Source organism: Protomyctophum bolini, assembly GCF_963924005.1.
Source record: "Protomyctophum bolini genome assembly, chromosome: 7".
NCBI classification, from domain to species: domain Eukaryota; kingdom Metazoa; phylum Chordata; class Actinopteri; order Myctophiformes; family Myctophidae; genus Protomyctophum; species Protomyctophum bolini.
The window spans coordinates 8,939,669-8,957,494 of record NC_137868.1 but is presented as its reverse complement, the minus strand read 5'-3'; the positions used below and the strand labels follow the sequence as shown (position 1 = coordinate 8,957,494).

The 17,826-nt window shown below is 45.5% G+C and overlaps 1 protein-coding gene across 1 annotated transcript; it reads right to left on the bottom strand.

Annotated features, from left to right (window-relative positions):
• Nucleotides 1-14,593: 14,593 nt before the first annotated feature.
• tmem74 (transmembrane protein 74) lies at nt 14,594-16,583 on the bottom strand. The gene is made up of 2 exons (XM_080767397.1): nt 16,452-16,583; nt 14,594-15,821 (listed from the first exon to the last, which is right to left on the bottom strand). Exon 2 carries the CDS (start codon nt 15,759-15,761, stop codon nt 14,886-14,888), a length of 876 nt encoding a protein of 291 aa, XP_080623523.1. The 5' UTR covers nt 15,762-15,821; nt 16,452-16,583; the 3' UTR covers nt 14,594-14,885.
• Between the last annotated feature and the right edge of the window lie 1,243 nt (nt 16,584-17,826).

Genomic DNA, 17,826 nt, shown 5'->3' with positions numbered 1-17,826 from the left:
GGCAAGCTAAGCCAGTGAGCTGGCGATTATTACTATGTATGACGCAGATGTATACAGTCCAATCCTGCTCTGGTTGTGAAGAATAACAAGACTTTTTTTTTTCCTTCCCCTTTTTGGATGAAGTGTTTGGGAGATTATATATGATGTACCTTCACTCGGGGGGTGAGTCATCCAGATTGGGTGGGTGGGGGCCGAGGGGGAGATGGAAGAGGAGGAGGGATGGGGGCAAGGAGGAGATTGCAGCAGTGGATGATGACTGTGAGTCGAGAGGAGGTACTGTAGAGGAGGAGGAGGAGGAGGAGAGCGATGTCCTCGGGCATCGCTCACGATAAGAGTCACTGTGGTCCAAGAGGGAGCGTGCTCTGCCTTCACTATCGGTGTTGAGCTGGCATTCATTACCAGGATGACGTACTCCGTCTGCACACCTTGTCTGTCCCCAAGCTGACCCTGAATTCACGGAGTGCCCGCAACCACCCCTCATTGAAGGGGAACAGAGAGGAGATGTCCTGTGGATATAACTTAATTGCGACCGAAGGTTATTAACTATGAAATCTTGCGTTTTCTTGTCACTCAAAATCCCCATACATGGGGAAAACAAGAGTTCTCAACAGGCCCGAAAAGTAAGGCCCTACCTGGGCCCTCATCAAACCATGTACACTCAAGACACTGCCACCGCTGCCACCCTTAGATGTCCATATATGGAGCTTACCTGTTTTGACATTCCATATGTTGATCTGACCTCATCAAACCCTGTACACTCAAGAGACGCTCCATATATGGCCAGTGCGAGGTCGCTTCTCACCCTCGCCCCAAGCATGATTTAAACGGTGAAAAAGATTGTCTACCGAAACATTTTTGATGGGCGCTAGCCCCCTCCTATGTCCAGCTTTGAGGGTTTCAAACATTGAAGACAAAAGTGTGTAAACACAATCATTGAAGACAAAAGTGAGGACGCAAATTGTGATTGGCCAGAACGAGATGATGCATGATGACGTATGATGAACAGAGCTCCCCTCACTTTCACACGGGTGTGATATTTATTATTTTCCGGCAAGCAGCACAGTCGTACGACACAGTATACATTTGCCATTAGTGTGTCCAGCTCCCCCTACACCCCTCCCCCCCCTCCACCCAGCCCCCTCAACTCACCCACCCTCGAATATGCAGACTCCCCCCCCCCCCGCCCACCCCCCCTTCCCGTGGCTGTCCTGCTGCGGAGCCCCGCCGGAGGAGGCAGTGTGTAATGCAATTTGGTTGATTAAAAGAAAACATTAAAGCACTACCTTATTGAATTTGACGGCACGTACGGATCCAGATCTCACCGGCCACTCTGTTTTATTGGCTGGGATAAAGGGGATCGCGTCATCCCCCCCCCCCCCCGCCCAACCCACCCCCTCCAGTGCCACACCCCCCACCCTCCACTCCCCGCTCCTCCCTTCTATCACCCCCTACACACACACACACACACACACACACACACACACACACACACACACACACACACACACACACACACACACACACACACACACACACACCCAGCCATGGAGGAACCTTGGCAGGAGGACATCCGGGCAGGACGCTGATTTGTTTGGACCCCAACACCCTCGCCACAAACTCTTAACTCACCATACTTCCGCCCCACACCCCTCTAACCTTGGACACCAATACGAGAGGGAGAGAAAGAATGAGAGAGGGGGTGTAGAGTGAAGAAGAGAGAGAGAGAAGTGGTTGTTATTTGCGTGGATAAATGGGGTGACGGGTGATTTGTCTCGTATATAAGCGGGGAGGGCTGGAGATATCTACCCTCCACCTCTGTCAGTGTCTACCGAAGATGACTCATCCGGAACTTCTAAAATGGGTTTCCGAGTCTTGAACTGCAGTTAAGAGACACAGACAAACCGGGTGGGTGCGGTTGGGGGGGGGTTGCTTCCGTGAATATCAAACACCTGCCAATCTCTTCAGCGGAGGCCAAGCATGCTCGCCACGCTCAGTCCATTTATCAGAGTTATGGTGATGGGACCAGTCCAACACGCTCACGAACAGGAGCAACAAAAGAACTCCTGAATGGAATGGAAGTCCTCTGTTTGGATGACATCATCCCGCAAGCCAGCCTCAATTACTTTGCAAAATATGAATAACAGTGCAGAATGGGGTGATGTAATGTAATGGATCGGCAGTATATCGAGTCTGATTTTAGCCTTCCAATCTATATTAGCCTCAATGTGTTGTCGACTCAAAGGACGTAATCACATCATCCAGAGTTAATCATTAGGACAGCCATACCAGAAACAAAGAAACGTTCCATCAAGGCCAGGAGCTGACAGTAGACCATTGTGCAGTATTTGGCGTTGGTGGGGTTTTTACACTGAATCAAGGTGAAAGATGACAAAGCAAGTAATAAAAGCCGCCTAGCAAATCAGCAAAAGCACATCATGTTGTGATCATGTTCTTCTCCCTGTAGACATGCCGACCTGTTCGCAAAGTGAATACGGGATTACACTCCTCGTGTCAGTAAGAACGTCTCTCGTTACCCAAGCACTCTCTTCAGGTCTCCGATGCTGCTGCTGCTGGGTGCAGCTACGGTTGTTTATCAACTCTCACGTTTAACGGGAATGTACCTACAGTTCCCTCAGCCATATGTTCCCTCAAGTCAAAACTAACACCAACGTAAGCCTAATCCAAAACTGGGGGAACAAAGAGGCGAGAGAACATCCAGTATATGACCCCAAGTTTAACTCTACCCTATTTCACGCGTCATACGATAGTGTTGTGTTGAGCGAGGAAAGATTATCTACGAGCTCACAAGGCGTCATGATGCAACGCAATGCCTCCTGTTTTTGTGGAGTCACAAGACATGAAGCTTTGTCATTAGGAAGTCTAATGGAAGGGGGCTCACAGCTGCTACTTGATAGGTCCAGATATTTTCTATTGGAAAGGTGGGTAGAAAGTTTCAAAACAAATCCCATCTTTAGCTGGTAGTTTATCCATGATGTCAGTACAAAGACAGGGTAGGTACCCTCACGAAAAACATGCAGTAATCCTGGTCTCTATACTGCCTCCCCCTGGTCAGATGGGGCACCTGATGGAGGGGAACGGAACTGGTTGGAATAACATGTTCCTTCCACATGATACGGCAACGTCCTAGTGGGGAAACTCCCTCCTGTCAGGTGATAAGAAGCGGGCCTGCTCACTCCTCATGCATTGGAGGAAGCATGAGCTCCGTTCAGCCTCTCCCCAGGTTGGCAGAGGGAGAGTAGCGCCCAGGAATACAGCTTAGGACAATTGGCACCGGGTGAAAAAAATGGGTTACAAAATCGTGGGATAAAAAAGTACAAAGACACGCTCACAGCAGCCACTCGACAGCGTCGCTGTTCTGCCGGACTTCTCTCATGTCGAAGCACGTGTTTGAACATACAAGATTTCAATTCCTGCTTGTCCAATTACTGCACGATCTGTTCCCTGTTAAGTGCATTGTTACAAGGCGCGACGAGGGGAGGAGACGAGAGGGACGCAGAGGAATGCAGAAGCCTGATTTGTAGATCTGGCGTTTTCAGTGAGCAATGCCGTCATTACAACAGAGTATACATGAAGCAAGAGAACGGGTGGGGGGCAAATTCTGAAGGTTAGAATGATGAGAATGCATCGCCTTGCATCAGGGTGCTGCTGTGCCACTGGGAAACCTGAGATGTGAGCAGATAGGATTGTATGCTAGTGTTTCCCGCAAAGAGCCTCCTTCACGGCAGACCAAGGAGGGGGGCAGGGTGGAGGTATTATTGTGTTAAGACATCAGATCCTAGGCATCATCATCTGTATATCAGTTGCAAAACACTTTCCATTGCTGTGGCAGAAAGGTAACGAAAGAAACCTGTGAGGAGAGGAGAGGAGGAAAGGAAGGGGGGGCGGGGGGCAGAGGAGAGGAGCTAGAGGAGGAGAAAATGTATACATATATATAACAAGATATAGGAGAACGGGAAAGGAGGTGTGTTTAATTTGTATACAGAATCAGATCTACAGAGAGAGAATGCAAGACATGGGAAGAGATCTGTGGAGGTGCTGCTTGAGTGTTTTATAGTCTCTCATCATCCCAGACTCCTGGTGCTCTGAAGAGCTATTGGCCAGGATGAATAATTCAGCTGCTGGTCGGTTGATCTCCTGTGGGACCAACTCTCTCTCTCTCTCTCTCTCTCTCTCTCTCCTCCTCACTCATGTTAGAGCAACACTTGATGGTAAATGCACAGTGGGACAAACAAAAGGTCCTTACAGAGAACCTGTGCACTTAACTCACACTAGGCCTCGCATGTTGACCCCAGCCAAGATCAATACTCAGACGGAGCCAGATGTTGCACAATAGCACACTGGGGATGGAAGGGTTCTCAGAGGAACGCTCTGGAGGAAGTTGTGTCTCTGCATTCATAAATGTACTCATGGTCTAACTTGAATACATTGCGACAAATTAATGCACGGAAGTTTCTATAGCTCAAAACGTCAACTTGAACCTTAAAACTGGACATTTGTTTTATCAATCTATTGCTTTTTTCCCCTTCTTTTTGTTTGTCCAACGTGAATTATAATAAAGCTCTGCATTTCATAGACAGAGCCTTTTCTCTGGACATTCAGGACCCTGTCAGGGCAACAGCAAAAATGATGCTGGGAGTTCAGGCTGCTAAATTCTATTTTCGAGGTCTCATGCTGCCATCTTCAGGATGACTGCAGTCATTAAAGCAAGACACCAGCATATGAGTATAAAACAGACTCTTATTACATTATATTATTCTGAGTTCCTGTTCCCTATACCGTTTTGAAACACATACAGTACATGCACAACAACACATGGAGTGTTGGTTGTTGATTGGGTAAATTTTTACAGTGTATATATACAGTGTCAATGTAATAATCAGTGTGATCAAATTTGCTTTCATTTTTGCTGCTCTCTCCTGGTATGGGCTGCCCCTGCCTTCACTCAACATAATCTACAATGAGCACAAAAGTAGATTATGGTTGGTAAACAAATTCTAATGTTCGGAAAACATTAAACAATTATTTCCTCGTCAGTAGAATCATTACCAGCTGTTTCAGCCTAGCTTTTGTGCACCATGCATGTTGAAAGGGAAAATCAATTTGGGCAAAGAAGACACAAGCAAAAGCAAAAACAAGAGGGAGAAAACAAAAGCCTGCATCGGACTGCAGACCCAAACAGACAGCATGCCTTAGTGCGCACACGCATGCACTATAGCGTGACGAGTCGACCGCGCATGCTTGTGTGTTGTGCGTGCGTGTGTTGGTGCACGCGCCTTCAGCCTGTCAGCATCCCTCTTCTCCACATCCTGCTGGCTCTCTCCCACTGGCCGGTATCATCTCTCACCAGTCCCATGATGTTCCCTGGTAACACAACACTGGGAGTAAATGGAACGCAGCGCAGACAATCAGCCCGGCCTGCGCCTGCTTCCAGTCTCCAGCTCAGGGGCTCTCCGGCCCCCAGACCCAGACTCAGACCCGACACCACTGACTCCATCCATCCAGTGGGCCTATCCCCTATCAGCCTAGTCTAAACAGAGCTGATTGTGTACTCTCCTTTCTACTCCGGCTGTCAGCGGGCCATGTTGACGTCGTGAGTGAGCCGTGTAGTGCACTGGAGGTGGCTGGGAAACCACACACAGTGAATGGATGAGCAGCCGGTATACAGTTTGGTGTTGCTAATCACGTGCACACGCGCCTTATGCACATGCATGCGAGCACACAACAAGCAGACACACAAGGTCACACACGGAATGCACACACGTATACACGTAATGTGGATTGTGTATATAGGGATGAACATGCCAGATGACTCAGGAAGCCTATTGCCTATCCGTCTATATTGTTTTGTTAGTCAAGGGTTGGTCCTGGTTTCAGCAGGATGAGATGAGACATACAGTGCCTTTGGCTCACTGGATGGCTGTCTAAAGGTTGTGTTCTGGTCCACTTATTTCCCACAGTAGAAACCAGCAAGCAATCATTATTCACTGTAATTAGAGGTAAATGCACAGCCATAATGGGGGAAACACATACACACGGAGCCATGCATGACATATACAGTAACTGCATTAGCAATTTGATACAAATCAAATTAAGAGGAGCGCAGAGGATAGGCAAGACCGCCTGATTCACCACAGGAGGAAGAAAGCAGAGCGAGGGGATCAGGAGGTTAAGCGATCATGCAATTTATCTGTTTGTGCCGTTCATTAGCATGCTAATGTCTGCCTAAGCCGTGGAAACATCCCATTCAGTGGTACATAATATGACAACTAGTGCCATATAGGATATATTATTTATATATGGCACTAGTTGTCTGTTGCTGTGCTTCCCTAAATTGTTACGCAAAATTGAAACAAAATGTGAAATAGGCGTGTTTCCATCAATTGGTTTGGGGCGAATAAACTAGGTGTAGTTTTGTCCAAAGTTGACGGTAGCCTACACTGTAGGAGGGATCTTCAGGAGTTTTTTTTTAATGGCTGACACTGAACAAACAAAGGTATAGGAGCACACACCAAAAGTGGGGAGGTGCTGGCTGACCTCAGGTGATAAACGTGAACAGAGAACCTGCTCACATTTATAGTGATTGGGACAAAGGTGCACTCATCAGGGAGTGTTCTCAATCTAGCCAACACCCAAAGTGGGTAATTGGTTGATATTGGCAAAATATACAACAATATAAAAGAGTCTGAGGAATATTTTGGTCTCCCTCATCAGTCCACACGTAGGCCTACCTGTTGTTGTTACCAGCTATGATTTCAGACATTGCGGGAATACCTAGGAAGACACCAACAGCGGAAACAGCTGATTAGGCATGTGAGTTAAATGTTTTCTGTGACAGAACTTACTTAGAATTTATTTGGCAAAGGTGTTTCCATCTCCCATTTAGCACATACATTGTTTGAAAAAGGTGAAACCAACTAAAAGTCCCCCTCCATTAAAAAATATGTTTTCCCATGCAGTTTCTTGCCGATACAAGACTTTGATTAAGCTATATACTGTTATATGTGCAGGACTTGCCACCAGAGAGCTCTTTTGGACCAATATATGCAAATTGATCACTTGCTGAAATAAAACCACTTTGGTTTCAGCAGCAGCAGCTGGATGATACCTTGATATTTGCATACAGTATTTGAATATTCATAGATCCAGAAATGATCAATGAGGGTACGGTCACGCCAAACATTGATTCAGCGTATGCAGTGGATTCTGCCAATGCTTTTCAATGTCTGGGTAACTCAGTCAGTCGGTAGAGCTCTCACCTTTGGACCACAAGGTCGTGGGTTCAATCCTGAGCACTGCCAACTTAGTGAAAGCATGGCTTGGGTGTGACAAATTGTGTGTTAATGGTAAATACTGGGGGCTGATGGTAGGTGTTTGGAGCTCCACCTCAGCATCTCCCATCAGTCTAGGCCCTAGAGGGCATTCTAATGACAGACTCCTGTGTTATCGGCTGATACCAACAATAAGCCTCTCCCAACCTTCATTTAAATGGGAAGCTTGCATGGTTTTCTATGTTTTTGCGGCCTGGCAACTTCAAGGCAGAAGTTGCTGCAAAGTTCTGCGTTTTTTACGCTGCTCTGCAGGCTACACAAAACAGGTGGCCGCGCACCATCTGCGTTTATCATTCTGCACTGCGCAGCCATATAGTTCGGTATGACCTTGAGTGAGGTTATTTTTTAATATGCGGGGGAAAAACCATGTTAAATAACATATTCATCAGTATAGAGTGTTTTTACAAACTTCAAAACTTCTCTGGAGGGGCATTTAAAGCAAGTGCAAAAGGGTCCATTCTCAGTTAAATGAACACTCAGCCATTTACAGTGTAGCAAACTGCCCATATAAAATTCACTGCCCAATGTAAATGTCAGCTTTGCAACTCTGCAGGCGTGTGTGTGCGCACACACACACACACACACACACACACACACACACACACACACACACACACACACACACACACACTGTGACGAGAGAGAGAGAGAGAGAGAGAGAGAGAGAGAGAGAGAGAGAGAGAGAGAGAGAGATGGACAGAGAGTCAGAGACAGAAGAGAGATTTACCCTCTGCTGCCTCCTTGCACAGTGGTTAAGTGGTTTTACTGTAAGATTGACCCAAACAATCACCTCATTTCCTCTTTCGCCTACCATAGCAGTCAGCAGACTGATAGTTCAGCTGCCCGAGAAAGTGATTTTAAGTGCCAAGGACAACACAGGAAATGGCTTCATAGACATTCTTGTGTCTGGGTATGGCAGGCTGAAGGATGGACGCTGCAGCCCAGGGAGAGCACTGTGTCTGGCCACTAAAGCGAGTGACAAAGTGCTTCTCTAGACCGCCACCCTGACATGGCCGAGTGACAAAGTGCTTCTCTAGACCGCCACCCTGACACGGCCGACCAGAAATGCAAATCCATTTGTCATGGAGCAGCATGCATCGTTGTGCTGTCTCTAAGAACGGGCATTGTCCAGTGGAAACAATATGTCTTACTTATACACGCAGCATAATAAACCACTGGACCGTTGAGTATTCCAAAACACAACGGCAGAAGTGAAAAGCAGTGCCAAATACGAAGACAGGGATGGGGAATCTCTCCAAAGTCTGTTTTGAATGGGCCATATCACAAATTGCATGAGTGTTTAACGTTAATTTAGTGTAAAAGAAATGAAACCATGTGACCAGGCCTAGAAAGGCTGAACAATGTGAACCGATGTAGCTGCAAGCACACTAACAGAAAAACATAGCCAGATTAAGTGTATCCTGAGCAACTGCCTAAGCAGTCGACAGTTTAAGGGTGCTCGATTTTGAAATTATGACCGATATCCAATATTTGCAGGGTCACAGATGCCGATTCTGACCAATTCCGATATTATACGGATGATGCTGCCTTCAAACATACACAAAACAAAAGCGACAGAGCCATTGGCGGTCACATTATAAATTGCGTCATCAATATCTGTGAAGATAATCTGGATTATTTTGTGACCTTTTGTGTGCAGAGTCATTGATAAAAAGTTACAAAGTTTGGAGTGTCTTAATTACCAGCTACTGTGCGATAGGGCAAGCTCACATACCTTAAGATATGTCAGTTGTGGACGGGAAAATAATCAATCAATTTACTCTGGCATTTTGCATGTTCTTCAAAACACAGTTTTTCATGATTTCTTTCCAAAACTGACAATTTGCTAGATTATCTCTGGAGCAATCTGGGAACTTGTTCGGTAATGAAAACGGTATAATGTCTGCACACGATAAGCTTCTCTCCTGCGTGTTTTTTATATTTATTTGAACCAAACAACAACTTTTCGCCCATGCAGGGCTTCATCAAGTTGTACTTTTTCGGTAATAGCATAATCTGTTTTGAGAGATTATCTCTATAGTAATGTGATGAACATGTATCATCATAACAATTTGTGACATTCCATACTTAAGGGATATTTTGATTAATAAGATGTCTTCTATATGTGGGGATTTCCTAGATTTAAATGACTATGTAAAAATGGAGATATGTTTTGCCAAAGGGACTTTCGTTGTAGCAGATTTTATTTGTCAAGCTTGGGAAAGAAGACAGAGTACTCTGTATACATCTGAGGTGTAATATAATGAACTGTGTAATGTAAACATGCTATAAAATGCATAAATTATGTATTGTAAAACATGCTGTAATTGCAAATGTGAAATGGTGTCTTATAAACCCATGAGGGTTGGGCACAAGGTCTGCATGACACGAAAATAAATAAACAATCAATCAAAAAATCAATCAATCAAACCATAGCGATTGTCTATAATGGCTTCCAAAAGCTGTGGGAGGTTGCCAAATCAAACAAATGCCAAATCAGAGTTCACGTACACCCATAATGTCACAAATGTCATAGATTTATTTTATTTTATTTGTTTTTTTAACCAATCTTCACCAAATTTCAGTAGGTAACAATGATTTTGGGAGTCATGTGACAACTCATTGTTTGGCTTAAAAAAATTGTGATAGGGGTCTTTTAAAATGTCTTTCACATAATCATAAAATATATGTAGCAACATATGGTTATCCCCCAAAAGGCACACCTCCAAAAGCACTTTTCACTTCTGTACATATACATACTGTATCTGCTCCATGAGTGCACATTTCTAGTCATAATAATGCATAATTTAGTCCACACTCCTTTGTGGTACTTGAAGTGAAATGATATCTGTATTTAACCCATCCTACGTACTGTATTGGGGGCAGTTTTATGGGTTAAGTGTCTCAGGGACACTTCGACAAGTTGACCGGGATGGCGGGACATGATCCTTCTGGGCATGTCATAGGTGAATATTCTACAAAAATAGGGAAAAAAAATGCAAAAATGTCCGATCAGTCTGCACAAATAGAAGATGTAGCTCACTACACAATGCAAAGCGGCATGTTGTGAGCTTATAGAAGGGCCATTTTCAGTAGATGGAAAAAAGGAAGGGGACCAGATATAGATAGACCCCTGGGAGATCAGATAGACCCCTGGGAGACCCAGGTCAATGGGAAGTGCCAGTGGTTATAGCTATACTTCCAATTATGTAAGACACTGAAACGTGCACGCACGCACGCACGCACACACACACACACACACACACACACACACACACACACACACACACACACACACACACACACACACACACACACACACACACACACACACACACACACACAGCATTATCACTGCCAGAGGTGACAGAGTGTAATAATATAATACCTTCACTGCATAATCCTGAGTGTCAGTTTAGCTCTGAGAATATACAAAATGGACTTTCAGAGTAAAATGAGCACTCTGGATTTGACTGTGTTGGGGAAATGATGCTGATGGCAGCAGCTGAGCGGCTCTCTGGTGATACCTGGAGGAGGGATGGGCTCACAGTGGAGCCGACCAAATATCAATAAGGCCGCTTTTAGCTGCACACAGCTCAAGGATAAAGAGCTTACGCGTGAAACCCCTGGAAACACACACTCGAGCTTGACGTGTGAAACGCTGTCGCTTCAAGTAAATCCTCCACTAAATCCACGAAAACACATCTAGGAGCTTGCTACTGTAGATGAGGAGAGGATTGGTGCGGGGCTCCAAGGCCCTGTGCCAAGCAGGAGGGAGGACAAAGAGGAGGGAGGGAATAAGAAGGAAGAGAGAGGGGATGACGCGGCTGGAAGAGGGGGTAAACAGGACGATAGAAAGGAAAATGGAGAGGCATAGTGTAACTAAATACCAGTGCATTACACTGCAAATGAAGTTCTTTGATGTCTGCAGTTGGGGTTTTTTTGTGTCGTTTGCCTGTGCGTTGCAAATGTCACAGTCACAGACAGATGAGGGCACTTTGGAATGCATGTGGTACTGACTGACAGGTGATAAAAAATGTCCTTGGCACTGCTGTGACACAAAGTCACTAACATCTCTCCGTCCTCTCTCATAAGGTCTCTGCTCATAAGATTGTTATTGTGAGCCAAGAGCAAAATAGTTACAGCATATACAATACAGTAAGGTATAGATAAAGAGCTGTGTGCCTGAGAGAGAGAGAGAGAGAGAGAGAGAGAGAGAGAGGCTTTACAGTAGCTCTAGATGGCAAGCAGCACACGTTAAGTCAGCCTTCCAGGTGTTCCCAGAACCCCACATGGTCTGTGATGTTCAGGACCGCCTGCCGAGTGAAGTGTTGTAGCAGTGCTGCAGGCCTGCTGCCCTGCAGTGTATCTACAGTACGCTGCTACGCTTCTGTGAAAACAACAGGACATTGTTGTTGCCTCATTCTCTGTTATTACCTTTCCTGGAAACCTCTTCATGTTGCATTTCACATCCCATTTAAAAACTCGGTGGCAGTTGGTCACGGATGCACAGACTTGCTGGCTCCCCAGTGGGCCGCTGTGAGCGAATGACAAGCCAGCTATGGAAAGACTCAATGATCATTGCTTCATGCAGCAGTTACTTCTCCTCCCAAACAAATGATGGTTTCAAAAATAATAACCCCAGTCTCATAGGATAGTAGTCAGGCTTTTTAATGGCTATACATTTCTCCTCTGTCATACTGTAGAAAAGTGTCCCTAAGCGCTTCATTAGCGGTGTGTCCCAAGCCTGTTCAGTCTAGTTCGTCCAGTGTTTTTTCTGCATGTTATGATTCCTCCTGTCAGGCCAGCACACGGAGAAGCACAACAATAGCTTGGCCCCGAGCCGTTGAGTAATCAGCCTGTCTAAGCGGCTCATTAATGCAGGCTGACTCATATCATTTTGAATATACGCCTTGAATTTTAGTCACGGGGCCGCCGCCTGGGGAATGAAGAGATGGGGAGAGAAAACAAGGTAACAGGACACCATTTGCTACTTGAATCGTTGCAACAGGCTCATTGGCACTTGTCTTATATTCCGTGTAGCGAGTTGCTATGCATGATCACATTTCTGTTAAACTTTTTGTGCCAGAGAACCTGGCACGAATTGGCATGAATTGAAAATGTGAATTGTATGTCCGTGAAATTGCTCTGCTTTTGTGGTAAGTCTAAACAAAAGTAGCCTATTTTGCAGCGGTCTTCAGACAATACAGAGAACTCCCAGGGGAAAAACTGAAACAAAACAACTGGTGGCAAGGTTCATAGAAATGGCTGCGCTTCAGAGAACAAGATGTTTTTTCCAGTGGAGAATGGAGATGCTCCTTCAGCACTTTGGCTCAGGATTTTGGCTTGTTTCCATAAAATAGGCTATTCCTCACGTCTAAAAAGCTCTTTAGCCATGGCAAGCTCTTTGCTTCATTATAAATTCCACTGCTAAATTATGGTAAGCACTCAGCAAATCATTAACATTGAATATAACCTTTTAAACGTATGATACCCTTCTTCTCTAGATCTTGATACTGTCTTTATAGATGTATAGAGTAAGAGAGAGAGAGAGAGAGAGAGAGAGAGAGAGAGAGAGAGAGGAGGGAGGGATGGAGGGATGTATTAAATTTAAATAGTACAGGCCTGAGCCGTGGCTCAGCGGTCCAGGCACCTCGGCTGGTAATCCAGTCTGGCAGTGTACCGTGGGTTCGACTCCCAATCCCGACGGCCTTTACTGCATGTCATCCCCCCATCTCTCTCCCCAATTCCTGTCAGCCTACTGTCTGTCCCTCCATAAAGAAATATAAAAGAAATGCGAAAGCCACAATTAAAAAAAATAGAATTAAACCGTACATTTTGTAGGCACTTAAACCGTACATTTTGTGGGGTCCGGGCCCGTGACCCCCAGTGGCCCTTCGGGGGGGTTCCAGGGGGTCCCCAGGTGAGTTATTGATAGTTAAGAACCAAATGGACCCAACAATCCTATCAAATGGAGCAGTCTGTGGCCTAATGTACTGTACATAAAACTGGGTTTGAGGTCTGAGAATCAGCGGTGTAGTCAGAATATACACTGCAGACACTGTTGACAAATCAACAAGAAGAGATCAGAGGGGGTGGGAGGGGGCCGGGGCTGGTGTCAGAAGAAGGAATGGGGGAGGAGAGGAGGCTGGTGGTTCTGTGCTGTAGGTGTCAATGCTGCCAAAGGGCAGTCACATACCACTCGCTATACAATCAAACCTGGGTTCACTAGCTCATTGGTTCCCAACCTTTTTAAGTACCACCTCAGGAACTATTTGGCTCTCCAGGTACCACCATAATAACTGATGTTAAAATACCGGAGCGTATTAGCGTACCCTAACCCTTTTTGTTCTATTCCTAAGCCAATAACGCTGCTGCTCTGACAAAACCGTCTAATCACTACAATCATCACTCATCAGCACAGCTGATATTTATAATGTGATTAATCCTTTCTCTAATCTTCTATTAACGGCTGTGTGCTGTCATTCTCATTTCAGCACAGCTGGATAGCCTCCCTATTTCAACCAATCGCTTGGTCAGAAGAACTATAGTAGTAATGTAAATATTTCATTCCACTTCTTCTACTGTCTTTTTTCACCTTTTTTTGGGAGAATCCTCTGTGTGCCACCAGAGGGGGGGTTGAACATGAGTGGTTGTGGAATGTGGAACCTCATAGCTCAGCACTGCACCAGAGCAACTGCCACTGGATATTACCACATGCATCACTGACCATGATGTCCTGCCATTTCGGACCTGATACACAGTGAAATCCTCAATGTTATTTTTTTATCTCCGAGAGTGCATGTAAATATGGAATAAATGGGAAAATAATGGACTTCCAAAAAAACCCCTTACAGGTTGTTTTTTTTAAACCTGCAAAAGTAAAGTAAATCATACTCTAAAGCAGGCTAAATAGCTCTCTGTTCTTGCTGTCTGCACAGCAAAATCAATTTTATACTCTCCGAGTTAAATCATCACTCAGGATTTTACTGTGCGCGCCCATTAAGACTGACACTTTCACCTCTCCCTGAGAAGAGTGTGTATATGCAGCGCTTCACCGTTGGAACTATTCACATTAAATATGGATATCCTTAATAATAAATGACAACTCTCTGGGATTGCATGTAGGGTACATAAAAATATGGTCCAATATTATTTTGTGACATGAAGCTGTTTGCAGGTTGTGCTGCTCATTTACAGTAGATACAGTATGTTTTGCAGCCATACATGCTTTTCGACGTGGCAACAATTTGATATATATTTTTTCATCACTTGTTGACATCAGAGTATATTGTTATCCATTCTGTTAGTAGTGATATACAGCCTTGTTTTAGTTATCCACTAAACAATACCACTTGTATGGGTCTGTATAGAATTGCACTCGGCACTGGCATTTAAATTGTATTATGATGTTTGCCAATGCATTATGTTTAGTCTATATATCAAATGATGGTTAGGTGTTATGCCATAATATAATACATGAAAAACAGTTTCATTCATTCATTCATTCATTCATTCATTCAGTTAGTTTCATTTTTAGGCCAAAGTCTCTTCCATTTCGTCCTCCAGTGGCAAGTGTGCCTGTGACTGAGTGGGACTGGGTCTACTTGGCTTCAGGTTGATGGAGCCATACAGTTTGGTCGAGCGTTTGGAATAAGCCACCAGCTTCCTCCTGTACAGCTCCCCCTTCCACATGGAGACCATCAGCAGCGTGGACAGCACCACCCCGCCCAGCGTCAGCAGACACAGGCCTGCTATCACGCACCTGTCCAGGTGAGCGCCCACGCGCGCGCTCTCCATCTCCAGGCGCTCCATCTCCCTGGCCGACACGCTCTCGCGATTGGCCACCGCGACGTCACGGGGCACCGCGTAGGATATGACCACCAGGGAGATCCCGGTCACGAGGAACGTGACGGCGCTGATGAACCCATAGTCAACCGAGGAGCTGTCCGCGGAGGAGAGATCGTCCTCGGACATCATGAGCGACGGCTCCGGCAACGCCTCGACGAGGCAGCAGCTGTCGCCATTGCACTGCATGGCTTTATTGTGGAGACCTCCTTTGCAACTCGGAGTCGTCCCCGGGCTGCAGGCCAGTCGCAGGTTAACGTTCTCATCGATGTAAGTGAACGAGGTCTCCAATTCCGCGTCGCAGCAGATTTTCGCCGCTCTCTCCTCCCCCAGGTGACCTAGTTTAACCTCCGCACTGGACGCCGTCCTTGGTGCTGAATTACAGCGTCCCCGCCGGCTGCTGGCCCGCTGCGCCGCCGCGCTGCGTGCGCGTCCTCTGGAGAGGAGCGCGTCTCCTCCTGTTGAGCGGCTCTGCGGGCTGGAGGCGCTGCCGCGCCGATCATCATCATCGCCGGGCTGTCCGTCTTCTTCCTTATCTATGGGAAGCAGCTCCTGGGAAGCCATTCCCCAGTTGATTTCACGCTAATTATTTCTTCTCCGCGGCGTTTCCAGTCCGCAGCATTCCTGATAAGAGGACAGACATCAGTTCTGACTAGTTACACACAGACAGGACTTAATTAAGATTTGCCCCTATAGAGCAATTTAATGCGCCAACGTGGTGTGTTACCGACCGTGTGTTATTAGCCTATAGCCTAATGCAAAAGTTATCAAAGAAGTGCACTATTGTTTTATCGACTAGCCTATACTTAAAAGTTTGTCCGCTTGTTTATGTGTTAAATCCCTGGTCCGTTCGTGAAATGCGCTTAAGGTGTAATTGTGAGAACCTTTAATATCCAATTAGGAAAGCAATCCTAGTAAACCTAGATTAGACAATCCTATCAGAAAAGCAGAACAGATGAACGGTTGAACCTTTGGATAAGATGTCTTGGTCCATCAACATCCATAACAACATATGAAATAGGCTATAGCTTTCTTCATAAATGTGTAGGTTACACAATCACACCGCAAGATAATTATTGTCAATCTAGAATAAAACGATTAGCTACAACAGCATGCTTTAGCCTGAATGGGGCAGCCAGTAGGCTAGTAGGCTAGGTAAGATGCTTTTCAATGCAAGGGTGGATCATCCACAACCGTTTTCTATAATCACAGCCACTGAAGCTCACCGGGAACACAATACATAAAAGTACTTACTACGCTCGGGGTAATCAACATTCCTCGCCTCTGGTTTTCCTCATAGACAGATTCTACAAACAGGCGCGGCTGATAAAACGCGGTTTACGAGTAGGTGAATATTAACCCTCCTCGATGCTGTGCAGAGTGTCTGTCTGTAGGTCCCTCCCACGCTCGGCTTAGCCAGCCTCTGTGGTGCTGAAAAGAGCTCCCGGTATCCGTGGACCGATTGAGATCACATCACACAACCGCTCACAGAGAGTCGAGAAGCACACGAGAGCTAGGGGGGGATTTGAAAAAAATCTCAACGGAACTCTGGGACTTGAAGTTCATATTTGATATTTGAACACATCCCGTCTTGATTCTGCCTATACAGTACAGTATATTGTGAATTAACTGAAAGCCCTGCCGTATACCTTTATAAAAAAAACACGAACCTCGCTTTTAGTCACAATTTGATGAATAGCTCTATATGACTCAAGATTACAAAAGCAGCTGCCATCATTATGGAGAGAGGAAAATAAATCTAGTATAGGCTAGTGAAATTCAGATAACATTGCAAAACCGCAGTGCACATATCATGTAGGCCTACCATCTGTTCACCAGTTGCCAGCAGCAGAAGATAAGTACTGGTCACAATGTCAAAGCCATCCTAGTCTAATCCATGTTTAATCTAGAGAGTGAAGGGGCTCATCTGATTTGTGACCTCCTCTAATTTCTTAGTAGAACATGTCATCTCTTTTATTCATGATTTTCAGTCAGAGTCATTGTCTCAATATACTGTATATATACATAGTACCATCAATAATACAGAAACAAATAAAAAACAGAGAACAAACCGTTTAGAAAAGAAAGGCTTAAAAGCTCTCAACTATTTTTGTACTGTATAGGCATGCAGGCTACAGTAGGCTGGTCTACCTTATTTAGAAGCACAAGCAGTATATCAGCTATAAATATGGAGTCACCAATTTGCCCAGAGTCATAGTGGCCAGGAGAATAGCTTTGGCATGTTTCCCAACAAGATTCCATTTAACAGATGAGTGTGTGTGTGTGTGTGTGTGTGTGTGTGTGTGTGTGCGTGTGTGTGTGTGTGTGTGTGTGTGTGTGTGTGTGTGTGTGTGTGTGTGTGTGTGTGTGTGTGTGTGTGTGTGTGTGTGTGTGTGTGTGTGTGTGTGTGTGTGTGTGTGTGTGCGCGTGCTCGCATGTGTGTGAGGGAGAGAGAGATACAGAGAGCAAAATGGACGGTCAGATGGACTGACAGAGACTTAGCCAGTTGAAAGACTTATACCACTATTTTTACTTTAGGAAGTTGTTTGCAGAGTATACTGCCCACTGTGCCCAGTGCCCACCCTTTGACTGCCCACTGTGCCCAGTGCCCACCCTTTGACTGATAACA

Coding starts and splice junctions, on each gene's coding strand:
- tmem74 (XM_080767397.1), bottom strand. CDS start 15,761: ATGGCTTCCCAGGAGCTGCTTCCCATAGATAAGGAAGAAGACGGACAG.